Here is a 13,970-nt window from a genome sequence, read left to right on the forward strand (position 1 = left end):
CTTTTGACGTGACCTGGTGGACTTTGGTAGCTTCCTTACTATCTAGGGTGGCAAAAGTTCCAGGACCTGCTTGTTTATTTCCTGCCCCAGATTTGGAATCAGCCATTACCTGAGAAGTCACTGTTTTCCCTAGATGCCCAGAGGCTTTTTTCCCCCTCTCTATTTTATAAAGCCCAGTAATTTTGCTAGAATGTGTTGATGTGTTAGTCATTCTGGATTGTTATTCTCAGGTACACAATATGCTCTTAGTATTTGGTTCTAGAAATTGTTTCTTTTAATTTCAGGGAATTTTTAAAAAATTTTTAAGTTTTGATAATTGTTTTTTTTATTTTTCCTCTCTGAGACTATTAGCTGTATGCTACAGTTCTACTTCCTAGCTTTACCTTATGTGACTTTCTGTTTTTTTAGATTTTATTTATTTATTTGTCAGAGAGCAGGGGCTGCAGCAGGCAGAGGGAGAAGCAGGCTCCCTGCTGAGCAAGGAGTCTAGTGTCAGACTCGATCCCAGGACCCTGGGATCATGAGCTGAGCTGAAGGCAGACGCTTAGCCAACAGAGCCACCCAGGTGTCTCCCCCCACTTTGTGACTTTCAAACCCTTTTTTATCTCTTTCATTTCTTTTTTATTAGGAAATTTCCTTCTTCCTAACCTGTTGTTTCTCTTAAGATTCTATCTGTTGTGTTTATTCATTCTTATGTTCCAATATCATCTTTATTTCTGAAATTATTCTTTCAAAAATTCTTTCCTGAATCATGTCACTTCATTTCTGATTTATTTTATCCATTCACGGCTTATGTCATTTTATTAACATCTTTTAGCTCATGTTGAAAATAAAAGGTTAAATTTTTATCTGATCTGTGAGCATGTCTTTCCAGCTTGCTTTTGTTGTCTGTAATATTATTCTACTCCTTATTTTCTTTTTTCTATAATAACTTTGTGTGGCATTTGACCTTGATACTTTGCTATTTTTCATGTGAAGTTCGTTTTTGTGAACTTTGAGAGGAAGGCCTGGTAGCTTGTCTAGGTAGCTTGTCTCTTCTACAGAACTCTCTCTTCTCCTGTGTTCATGCAGCGTTAAAAAAAGGTGATGGCTTGCTTTCTGATTTCCTGGCCCTATATTCTTTTCCCCTTATTTTTATCTAGACCTTTATTTTGCCCTTCCTCTCTTCTTATTCTTATCTTGCTCAGTTTTTGAATCCTCTGTTAGCGGTTTCTCCCTGGTGTAGGATCCCCTCCTGGAAGGGAAGACTGGAGGGCCAGCCCTTCCTGAGAACCCCTCATACCCACCATTATCGAAGTGGGTGAAAACCTCCTTGTTTCAGTTCCTGTCCTCACATTGGCTAGACTCTCTTTCCAGTGACACCTGTGGACTCCTTTGGGGTTCTCTTGTTGTGGAAGCCATCACTTGCCCTGTTGCTTCCCTTTTCTTTCTCCTTCCTAGAGGCGGAGAGCATGCCGATCTTGTGGCTCTTCGTGGTTTGTCCCTACCTACTTGTATCTTGAGGTTTTTGTATTGCTATCTTGTCACTTAGTTTTACAGTATATGCTGCCTGTGGATTTTTGGTTTTGAGATCTAGTTGCCCTCTCTGTCTTTATGTTGGGATTTGGAGAGATTCAGAAACTTTGCTGCCATAGCCATCATTTTCCCAGAATCTTTAAATTCATAAAGTTCAGAATTTTGGCATTACAGGAGTTCTTACTATCCAGAGAAGTAATCATCTCAGAGCTAGTGACTAGCTTTGGAAGCAGGGTGTGAGAACTCAGGTCTCCTGATTTGCAGACAAGTGTGGTCCTCCTATGTCATGGCCCCTCTCTTTGCCATTTGGAAGGTACTATCATCACTGTCCTAGTTCGGTGACATTTGTTGTCATCTTTTTGTGTGACACTTATGGAGATGGCATAGAGCAGTGAACTGATTTTGAATTACTAGTATTTTTCTGAGTGGTGCCATGCTAATGCGGTGTTCAAAATCATGTTTTTCCTAATTTATGAAATGCTATTCCGTTTCAATCTAATCTTCACACAGTTGCGTAGCTCAAAGAATTTAACACAATCATCGTGTTCTCTCACCTAGGTCAGTGATTTATTCACCAGGTGGTCCTTGCTCTCTACTTTGTGCAAGTAGTACCTTACGCAAAAGTACTACATCAGGTAGATGTTCTAGATACGACAGTGCAAGACAGGCAGGCAAACAGGTGTTCTCTACAGTGGGAAAAATGCCATGGTAGAGAAAATAGTGGGTGCAACAGGAACATATTACATGGCCTCTTACTTCTTTGGGTGTCAGAGAGGCCTTGTTAGCAAATGTAATGGAAGCCAAGGCCTGAAAGTTTAGCAGTGACTGGCAGATGACTAGTAGGGGTAAAAGGATCCAGGTAGAGGGAACAGAATAAGTAAAGGTAGAGAATCAAGAAAATTTGATTTTCTTGAGGCAGGGGCGGGGGCGGCGCCTGGGTGTCTCAGTTGGTTTAGCATCCAGCTCTTGATTTTTGCTCAGGTCATGATCTCCGTGTCCTGGGATTGAGCCCTGCACTGGCTCAGGGCTGAGCGTGGAGTCTGCTTAGGATTCTCTTTCTCTCCCTCTCCCTCTGCCCCTCCTGAGCATGTGCACATACAGTCTCTTAAAAAACAAACATACAAACATACAGTCTCTTAAAAAACAATAAAACTAAAACAGAAAATTCAAGAATATATTGATAGTTACTAAAGCTAATAACCAAAATAATGACTGAAAGCAAGAAATAATGCGATAAATCAATTTATAAGGATACTTTTAAAGCAGGTGCCCCCCCCTTTTTTTTTAAATTGGAGTGGAGATTTGACTGTGATTATGGCAGAGGGATAGATGATTCAATAAAGAGGCAGTTAAAATGATAGAATGGGCAAATGCATCTATCTTGCCTTTGTGTGTATATTGCTTTAATTTCATTATGGGTAGTTTCTCTATTTTTTAGATAATTGGCAAATTCCAAATTTTAGAACAATAATATAGATAGAAGTAAGGAAACTTTTGTGTTGTTGTTGTTGTTGTTTTTTAAGATTTTATTTATTATTTACCAGAGAGAGAGAGTGTACAGGCGGGCAGAGTGGCAGGGAGAGGCAGAGAGAGAAGCAGGCTCCCCGCTGAGCGAGGAGCCCGATGTGGGACTCGATCCCAGGACCCCAGGATCATGACCTGAGCTGAAGGCAGTGGCTTAACCCACTGAGCCACCAGGCACCCAAATTTTTGTGTTTTATGATTACTTAAAATGCAGGTATTCTAACATACTAAAATATTTGTATTTATTTTTTACGGACTGTAAGAAATAGCACTAATTTATGTATTCTATATTTGGTGTAGAGTCACTGTTACTTTTAGCATATTCTTTATATGAAAATGTAACACAGTAAATAAAGAGATTTACCATAAAATTTTAAAAAGTGTTCTCTAACTAGTTTTCTTTACACAGGTAAGAGAAGTCTATCAATATTTTGCATTATTGAAGTAAGAATCTAAGTGTATAAAGTGTGTGTGTTTTATTTTTGAAAACTAGGTTGGTGTGTTATTTGCCTTCCATTTAAATGTTAGAACTGACTTAGCTTCAGAGCTGGTGCCCAGAATTTCCCACAAAAGGTTTCCTGCATCTGCTGGCTGTTGCTGATAAGAATCCAGTGTTTCAGCCTTTTGTTTATCTGAGGAAATTCCTGTTAGGTGTGTGCACATTCCCCTTTGTTTTCAGTATTAGCCTTAATAAGTCTGGCCATAAGAATCTCACACAGCACTCTATTCTTCTAGCAAAATCCTTTTGCAGATAGGGGATACTTTTCTGCCTGTAATTAAGATGGGCATGAGCTAATCAGAATCTGTGGACCACTATTCTGTATGGCCCAAAAGATTTTTCATTTAATGATAAGCTGCTTAATTGGTTTAAAAAATAACGTCCGTGCACATCATTTGGAAGATGTTCGTTACTGGAAGTATAGTTTTGGCCACATGAAATAAATTTATTATAAATATGTCTGATTAAGTTTGAGGAAGACTTTGAAGTGGATATTCATTGTAGGAAATCAAACTACCGATGAGTTTTATATAAGTATGTTTGGGTGGTATTTGAATGTTTTTCTTTTGTGATAGCCACTATATACAAGGCTACAAGTATAATCTGTTCAATATTTAGAGGCTGAGGTTTTCAGTCTCAGTTAAATCACACCTGCTATGAAAGCCAAAATTGTTGTGCCCAAGGAAGTATTCCGGCAGCTGCACATTGCCATTTTCTACCAGGAGGGCATCACAAAGCCTTTGATTTTTGACCTCCTGTCAGGAAATGGTTTGGGGAAAAACCAGTGACAAATTTTCTTACTTGTGTGAAAGAACAGAAAATAATATTTTTCTCAACAATGTATTACTTATGTCACCCTTTGTTTAATCAATAATAACTGTTTTCTCTTGGAAAATGTAAAAAGTCTTTTTTTGCAGTTTGTTTTTGGAAAATGCATGGTTTCTTAGCTAAATCAAATTCTTAGAATAAGATGGGTTTATTACTTATGTAAATATTTGTATAAATTTAAAAAAAATATTTGTATAAATTGATATTTGTAGGACATTTTCAAAAATGTTTGTCTAAGGGAAGAAAATAGAGTATTCCGTTGCTTTAAAACACTCTAGTTCTTTAGATAGATTCCAACAAAAACTCATTTCTCATTTCAGGCCTTTGAAGACCTCAGCAAGCTAATGGTCAAGGTATGTGTACTTTACACCTGTTGGATTCCTACCAATTATGATAGGAGTTTTGTTAACAGACACTTTGGGGACATGATTTTTTTCAGTCTTTTACTGTTCTCTTGACAGGCTAAGGAAATGGTGGAGTTATCAAAATCAATTGCTAATAAGATCAAAGACAAGCAAGGTGACATCACAGAAGATGAGGTAAATAGGTTGCCTTTTAAGTCATTAGAAACCAGATTGGACAAATAATGCAGTGATGTTTTGGTGGGTCAGCAGTTTCTTTCTTAATGTAGTGATTTCTGTTAGGGCTTGTGGATATATGAAAGTATTAAAGAAAAAGCCAGCCAATAGGATTAAAAGATACTTCAGTACCTTCTCTTGGAGTGTGGAAAAGAGAGATAGTGAAATGTGTAAGGAGTGGTTGTTTTATACATATCCATATGTTTGATATTTGTTTCATTAAATTTATCTCCAGGCTGATCCCAGCCACATTCCTTTCTAAGTTTTTGGCTCTGTCATTTGGTTGGCATTAAATACAGCACAGTTGTTTCCTAACCCTCTTCTCACTCCAGACCTGTGAGGTTAGTGGAGTATGAAATATCAAAACAGGAGAAGGAAGAAGACTAATTAATTAGCTTTATGCAGGGAACTCCTAGAAATCCAGTTTCTTCGAGTTTATACTATAGGAACAAGGTGGAAGAAATGGGTGGATATAGAAATAACTAGTAGAATTGAGTTTACGGTGGAAAGATTTCAAATGTTGGGGTGGAGAGATGAATGCCGCTTATTTGTCTTTTTGTGCATGTTCTTCTCTACTTATAGACCATCAGGTTTAAGTCCTATTTGCTGAGCATGGGAATAGCCAACCCAGTTACCAGGGAAACCTGCGGCTCGGGCACACAGTACCACATGCAGCTGGCCAAGCAGCTGGCTGGGATGCTGCAGGCGCCGCTAGAGGTAAAAACAGGGCGCAGGCAGGCTCTCGGTTGTGTGAAGTAACTGCCAAGTCATCGTAAGGTTAAACACCAGCTTCACATTCCTTTCCCAGCGCTGCTCCTGTTCATCCCACATGTTATTTTTCCTTTTAGGAATATTAAATCAGTTTGGTCTACTTATTCGTGGATTTGTTGTCAAAATCTAGATTGTTTTCAATTTCCACCTCAGGTATCTGTAACTTCTTCAGTCTCTTTGATAGAAAGTTTTTCTTATCTCTGATTTTCAAAAGGAAATATATGATCTCGAGATGTTTAGAGACATTTAGATGTTTGGATGTTAATACAAGTGTGCTGTTAATCATCTCATAATACAGATTTATCTTCTGACATTACTCAGGCAATCAAAACTCCATTCATTAAAACGCTTATGTTAAGAAGTATTTCCATCGTGACAAAATAGAATAGTATGATGAATCCCTGTGTGCCTGTTATCCAGGCTCGTGTGTAAGCAGCCTTCACTCAATATCACTTTAAAGCAATCCCAGACATCGCATCACTATGTAAACTTTCAGTATGTAATTACAATGATAAACATGCTTTATATGTAATTATAATCCCGTTTCACACAGGAAAAGTGAAAAATAATTTTTTAGTATTTTCAAATATCTAGTTAGTATTCACATTTTCTCTTACAGTTAGTTTGTTCAAATCAGGATACCTTGCAATCGGTTGATTTTTCTCTCAACGCCTTTTTTTTTAAAATTCCATGTTTCCCCTTCTCTTATCTCTTTTTTCTATTCCACATAATGTATTTATTAAAGAAGCTAGTGGTTTATATTATAGAGTGTCTCAGATTTTATTGATTTTAAATCATGTATTCCTTATAGACTGGAATTTATTCCTTATAGACTGGAATTTACAGCTAGAAGTTCTTTTTTCTTTTTTTCTGTTGAATATTTCATAGAGTGTGCTGTGCATTTCCATCAGGGGGTACATAATGCCTGTTTGTCTTTTTTTTTGTGATGTAGCAGCAGCCCCTGCTATTCAATAGCTAGATCTGTTAACTTCATTTGGGCTTACAGTGGTGATATTCCTGTTTAATTTCATAGTTTACTCATTTATTATTTGTAATAACTTAAAACATTTCAATATACTTTTTGAAACGTGGTGTAGAAGCCCTCCTCTCATTGAAGTAAATGTTAAAACAGTAATAATGGAATTCAGTAAAGTGTCAGGATATAAAATCAATGCACAGAAATCAGTTGCATTTCTCTACACCAACAACAAGACAGAAGAAAGAGAAATTAAGGAGTCAATCCCATTTACAATTGCACCCAAAACTATAAGATACCTAGGAATAAACCTAACCAAAGAGGCTAAGTATCTATACTCAGAAAACTATAAAGTACTCCTGAAAGAAATTGAGGAAGACACAAAGAAATGGAAAAATGTTCCATCCATGCTTCTGGATTGGAAGAATAAATATTGTGAAAATGTCTATGCTAACTAAAGCAATCTACACGTTAAATGCAATTCCTATCAAAGTACCATCCATTTTTTTCAAAGAAATGGAACAAATAATCCTAAAATTTATATGGAACCAGAAAAGACCGTGAATAGCCAAAGGAATGTTGAAAAAGAAAGCCAAAGTTGGTGGCATCACAATTCCGGACTTCAAGCTCTACTACAAAGCTGTCATCATCAAGACAGCATGGTACTGGCACAAAAACAGACACATAGATCAATGGAACAGAATAGAGAGCCCAGAAATAGACCCTCAATTCTATGGTCAACTAATCTTCGACAAAGCAGGAAAGAATGTCCAATGGAAAAAAGATAGCCTCTTCAATAAATGGTGTTGGGAAAATTGGACAGCCACATTCAGAAAAATGAAATTGGGTCATTTCCTTACACCACACACGAAAATAGACTCAAAATGGATGAAGGACCTCAATGTGAGAAAGGAATCCATCAAAATCCTTGAGGAGAACACGGGCAGCAACCTCTTTGACCTCAGCCGCAGCAACATCTTCCTAGGAACATCGCCAAAGGCAAGGGAAGCAAGGGCAAAAATGAAGTTTTGGGATTTTATCAAGATCAAAAGCTTTTGCACAGCAAAGGAAACAGTGAACAAAACCAAAAGACAACTGACAGAATGGGAGAAGATATTTGCAAACGACATATCAGATAAAGGGCTAGTGTCCAGAATCTATAAAGAACTTAGCAAACTCAACACCCAAAGAACAAATAATCCAATCAAGAAATGGGCAGAAGACATGAACAGACATTTCTGCAAAGAAGACATCCAGATGGCCAACAGACACATGAAAAAGTGCTCCATATCACTCGGCATCAGGGAAATACAAATCAAAACCACAATGAGATACCACCTCACACCAGTCAGAATGGCTAAAATTAACAAGTCCGGAAATGACAGATGCTGGCGAGGATGCGGAGAAAGGGGAACCCTCCTACACTGTTGGTGGGAATGCAAGCTGGTGCAACCACTCTGGAAAACAGCATGGAGGTTCCTCAAAATGTTGAAAATAGAACTACCCTATGACCCAGCAATTGCACAACTGGGTATTTACCCTAAAGATACAAACGTAGTGATCCGAAGGGGCACGTGCACCCGAATGTTTATAGCAGCAATGTCTACAATAGCCAAACTATGGAAAGAACCTAGATGTCCATCAACAGACGAATGGATAAAGAAGATTTGGTATATATACACAATGGAATACTATGCAGCCATCAAAAGAAATGAAATCTTGCCATTTGCGACGACGTGGATGGAACTAGAGGGTATCATGCTTAGCGAAATAAGTCAATCAGAGAAAGACAACTATCATATGATCTCCCTGATATGAGGGAGAGGAGATGCAACATGGGGGTTAAGGGGGTAGGAGAAGAGTAAATGAAGCAAGATGGGATTGGGAGGGAGATAAACCATAAGAGACTCTTAATCTCACAAAACAAACTGAGGGTTGCTGGGGGGAGGGGGTTTGGGAGAGGGGGGGTGGGGTTATTATGGACATTGGGGAGGGTATGCGCTATGGTGAGTGCAGTGAAGTGTGTAAACCTGGCGATTCACAGACTTGTACCCCTGGGGGGAAAAATATATTATATGTTTATAAAAAAAATGAGATAGTATCATAAATAGCTTTATGCCAATAAATCTGACAATTTATATAAATGATTAAAAAAAACCAGTAATAATGATGTTAAAATCCACATACTGAATTTGAAATGCTTCATGTATCTGACTAGGTTTTCCTGTGTGTAAATTTAGTTTTTAAAGACTTTTTAGGAAGTTCTATGATTCTTGATTTCACTCTGATTATGATTTCTGTTAAGAAATGCCAACTGGTGCTAATTATAACCTAATACTTGCTAAATTCCATATTTTAACAGGAACGAGGGGGAATAATGTCACTCACGGAGGTGTACTGTTTAGTAAACCGAGCTCGAGGAATGGAAGTAAGAATAGAACATTTAGATATTCTTTAACTAAATATAGACTTTCTTAATATAACACAAATTCCCCAAAGTGAATACAATTTGAGGAAGGGTTGAGAATACCAGAACTCTCTGAGAAGCAGTGTGGTGTAGTACAAGAGTGCTCTACTGCCTTGGGATCTGGGAGGAAGACTCTGTCCCTTGTTTTGCAAGTGTTGTGCTTAGTGACCTGGAGTAGCTCACTGAACCTCACTGAGACTCGGTTTCCCTACCTTTGAAATGGGAATTTGGGTTGACTGATACCTTCTGGCTTTACTATTCCGTGTCCATACTGTGATTAATAAGCCTGTGTATGATGTCTTTTCTCTAGGGTTGTCAACTGTTTTTAGATTCACTGGGTTGGAGACAGATGGTCTGTGGAGAAGCCGGGGGAAAGCTGCCCTCCTCCACGGGCTTGGAATAAGCAGTGGCTGTTTTTTGACCCTCATTGTCTCTTCACACCCACGTGTCCTTGGCCCCCCATGTTCTGTCCGTGCACTCTTTGTGCCCTTTAGTCAAACACAGTTGTGGTGTCAGTAGTTGCCTCTGTGCGAATAGCTCATAGACCTGTCCCTCCAGCGCTCGCTGCAGCGCCGTATATTTGAGCCTCTGCTGTGTCTTCATCTGACTGGTCACCGTGAGTGCCATCAGTGAGTACTGACTATGAGCCAGGCGCTCTGCAGGCACTGCCCCATTTCTTCTCGTGGTACCCCAGGGAGGTAGTCACTCTCACTCTGCCCATCAAGGGCATGATATGAAGATGAGGAAGTTGAGGCTCACAAAGATTCACTTACTTGACCAAGGCTGTGCCTTGGAAACAGTGGTTTGACAGGCACGTGGCCCCAGGCCGGGCTGGCTCTGGAGCTGTTCTGGGTGACTCAAAGCTGTACTTGTCAGCCACCATGCTGGGCAGATTCTTTAAGGTTGTGTGGTCTGGAAGGGTGGCCAGTAGCTAGCTACATGTGACAACTGTGACCTTGCAATACAGTTAATCCAGCTGGAGCTATGCTAGAAGTATCAATTATATGCCACATGTAGGAGACTTTGTACCAAATAAGAAGTTTAAATATCTCCTTAATAATTTTTATATTGATTATATATTGATGTTTTAGATTTCTTGGGTTAAATGAAACACATGTGTTAAAGTTAATTTCACCTGTCCCTTTTTATTTTATTAATGACTACTAATATTTTATTAATATTAAAATTATACACATGGCTTGTGCTGTTTTCTGTTAGATAGTGCTGCTTTGCTTCTTTAATTCTTTTTGCCTTAGAGTGATGAAGCCACCTAAAATCCCTGATAAATGATAATTTTTATGTTTTTATTTAAAAAAAATTTTTTTTAACTAGACTCCATGGGCCAACATGGAGCTTGACTCATGACCCTGAGATTAAGTCACAGATAGATGATAATTGTTAAGTTTCCTCTTGTGTTTTAGTGATCATTATAATTATATAACATCACTCTATTAATTTGCAATGTAAACTGGATTTTTTTTTTTTTTTCCTATTAGTTGCTCTCACCAGAAGATTTAGTGAATGCGTGCAAGATGCTGGAAGCACTAAAATTACCTCTCAGGTAAAAGAACCTCTGCGGGAAGCTTGCCAACTAGAGCCACTGTTCCATACAGGGTAGACAGGAAGGGTCTGCCGGGCCTGCCGTCTGTATGGTGAGCCAACATATTGCCCCTCTTGGAATGAAATGAACAGAATTCACTTGTCATCCTGGCTTCCCTCCTTATCAGGGCTAGTGGTCCAAGTCTTGTTGACTTGGGGGCAGTGACAGAGGAATGTGGGCTCTTCCTAGGAGGTCAGAATTACCAGCCCCTCTGCTAGACATCTTGTGTTAGTTTCTGGAGATTTAAAAGTATAGATGTTCAGCTGAGAATTATATTTTCCTCTCCCCAGGTTCAGTAAAGAGAGCCAGACATATTTTCTTCAGCATGTGGATCATAGTTCATACTTTCATTAAGTGCTTATTCGTGAGCTTTTTAGTTATGCTGTAGCTACACCTCCTTAGTGTGTGAAGATCCTAGATATTCACAGCTTTGTTCTCCCATCTGTGGTTTTTAGGCTCCGAGTTTTTGACAGTGGCGTCATGGTAATTGAGCTTCAGAGCCATAAGGAAGAGGAAATGGTGGCCTCAGCCTTGGAGACAGTATGTGAACCCCATTTCCTCCTCATCAGTCTGCCCACCAAGACCTGAATGCCTAGCAACTTGAGAAACAGGATTTCCTTTTGAATTTAACTTTACTAAAAAGTAATGTTTGTAGACCCAATTAAAAACACCTTTTTTTTTTTTTTTTACTTTTCTTTTTTACTTTTTTTTTTTTTTACTAGTCAAGTGTAGTAGTGAGAAGGGGGAAAGAGTAGAACAAGGGGTTCGATCTGTAACTGCCTGTGAACAATCAGTTGAGATAACTCACTACCTTCGGACCAGCCAAAAACACCTATTATTAACAGTGAATAAATACTAATCAAAATTACATTGTTCAAGTTTTTGAAACTTAACCAAGGAGAACTGGAATTCGTGAGGTGCTGTCTTTTTGTTTGAAGCTCAGTCTCACGGACAGGTTTTTAACTTTCTTGATCAGAATGTGACCCCTGACAGAATTTTTTCTTTGAGTAACACCTACTTAAGTGGTTTTATAAAACATCACAAGTTGTTTTACAAAATAATTGCTTCAAAAAATATGAAAAGCAGGGGTTCCAGGGTGGTTGAGTTGGTTAAGCAACTGCCTTCGGTTCAGGTCATGATCCTGGAGTCCTGGGATCGAGTCCCGCATCGGGCTCCCAGCTCCACGGGGAGTCTGCTTCTCCCTCTGACCTTCTCCTTGCTCATGCTCTCTCTCACTGTCTCTCTCTCAAATAAATAAATAAAATATTAAAAAAACACATGAAAAGCAGCTGTAGTTTAGATGGATTTTACTGGCCAAACTACTCCTATTACTTATTAGGAGACTTGAAATATTACTGCCTTCATAGCCTCTGTGGTGAGCCTGTTTGATTTGAATAATTCGTATTTATTACACTTATTTTAAACTAGGTGAGGATGAGGAAATTGAGGCTTAAGACTTGATATTTCTGCCATATATTTTAAAGCTTAACCTATATATAAGTTTCCTTTACTGGAGCATGAAATATGCACTCAGAATTTGTTACATGTTCCTTTTTAGAATCTCAAAGAGTTCTTCTTCTGTTCAGTATAGAGCCTTCGTTACATTGTAGAGGGCTTCACCATATGTTGGTATTTTCAGCTCTGCTGTGTTTCTCTCGGTCCTTCAGCGTTTGTAGAATTAAACACTAGTGAAGAGGATTTAGTTTTATAGTGAATATTCTTTGGATTTGAGTAAGAAATTCGGTAAATTACTTCCTGAGTATACTGGTAGACACTCTCCCTAGGTGAGTACTTAGTTGGCCTAAATTATCACATTTTTGTCTCTGCTGTATTTCTGGTAGGTTTCAGAAAAGGGATCCCTGACATCAGAAGAGTTTGCTAAGCTGGTGGGAATGTCTGTCCTCCTGGCTAAGGAAAGGTAAGTGCGGTCCTTGCTCTTCCTTAACACTGTATTTGTGTTTCTGAATGGACAAATGATTGTGGTGTCTCCCCTTAATTCCTAGGTTGCTTCTTGCAGAGAAGATGGGCCATCTTTGCCGAGATGATTCAGTGGAAGGCTTGCGTTTTTACCCAAATTTATTTATGACACAGAGCTGAGGGTTTTGTATTTCAAATCCTTCTTGTTCACGTACTCGTATCATGTAAACGTTGTAGGACATTGAGCTCAGAGTAAACCCTGATAAACTGAGAATTTCTGGAACTTTATACTATACTATACTATACTATAAAACCCTTTTAATTTCTCCCTAAATATTATGGTCCAGGAAATTTACTTCAGATAAATATAGGAAAATACAGAAAACTGAAGGCTGCTATGAATTTGAAATCATGCTACTCTCAGAGTTTAACCTGAAATATGGTGGATTTTAACTTGACCCTCCAATCTAACCTTTTTTTTTTTTTTTTTTTTAAAGAAGGGAGTTTAGTTAATGGGGGAAGAAAGAAGTTGCATGTTTGGACAGGTTAGATCATTTTTCTGGTGTGACTAAAATTCACTGAGTTATAAACGAAGTTTTTCTCTGCATCTAATGTGCCCATTTGGGGAGGTGGCGTTCATGACGCAAGTCATAGCTAGAGTATAGCTTAAGAACTGACAGCACAGGGACAGAGCATCAGACTGGGGGACACTGTATGGGGCTCCTTCCCTAAGGGCTTTTCTTTAGAAGCAGTCATAAACATGTCTTCAACATACACCTTAAAAAAGGAGAAAATTGTCATTGACTTACGTATATATAATCTAACTCGTTCTTTTTTTTCACATGATGTTCTCATGGCTGGCATTTAAAGAATGTAACTATCTCATTTTGTTGAAAAAAATGCTGTGGATTTTGAAACTGAATTAATGAGCTGTATAGACACACCCAGGGATATGATTACAAATTTGGAAAGTAGAAGGCCGAGGAATTCCCTAGGATTGTGTGGGTGGAGGGGCCGGGAGAACCTTTAAGTAACTTAACAGGAACCTTGGTGCTCTTTGACCTCGAAAGCCAAAGACAGGAACAAAGAAGGTGGACAAGTAATCGGTTTCCTTTTCCTTCCTTTAAGGAGTTTCAACAAGACACTTTAAAAAATCTTTCATCTTCCAGCAATACTTTTTTTTCTTTACCCCATTTGTTAGAAGTTGTGTAGAGAAACTATCTCACTGAGAAATATTACTGCAATAACAAAAACTGGCTCATATTGAATGTCGATTGCTTGAGTTCTAAAGTGGA

The 13,970-nt window shown here is 38.5% G+C and overlaps 1 protein-coding gene across 1 annotated transcript in view; it reads left to right on the plus strand.

Annotated features, from left to right (window-relative positions):
• The window catches only part of VPS36 (vacuolar protein sorting 36 homolog), a 30,073-nt gene extending 16,103 nt beyond the window's left edge, over nt 1-13,970 (plus strand). The window contains exons 7-14 of the mRNA XM_032874138.1: nt 4,687-4,719; nt 4,828-4,905; nt 5,527-5,661; nt 9,054-9,119; nt 10,655-10,719; nt 11,214-11,298; nt 12,600-12,676; nt 12,762-13,970. Of these exons, the coding sequence (XP_032730029.1) occupies nt 4,687-4,719; nt 4,828-4,905; nt 5,527-5,661; nt 9,054-9,119; nt 10,655-10,719; nt 11,214-11,298; nt 12,600-12,676; nt 12,762-12,855 (633 nt within the window). The 3' untranslated portion in view covers nt 12,856-13,970. The remainder of the gene's footprint in view (nt 1-4,686; nt 4,720-4,827; nt 4,906-5,526; nt 5,662-9,053; nt 9,120-10,654; nt 10,720-11,213; nt 11,299-12,599; nt 12,677-12,761) is intronic.

Source organism: Lontra canadensis, unplaced genomic scaffold (genome assembly GCF_010015895.1).
Source record: "Lontra canadensis isolate GAN:19392208 unplaced genomic scaffold, GSC_riverotter_1.0 scaffold51, whole genome shotgun sequence".
Taxonomy (NCBI): Eukaryota; Metazoa; Chordata; class Mammalia; order Carnivora; family Mustelidae; genus Lontra; species Lontra canadensis.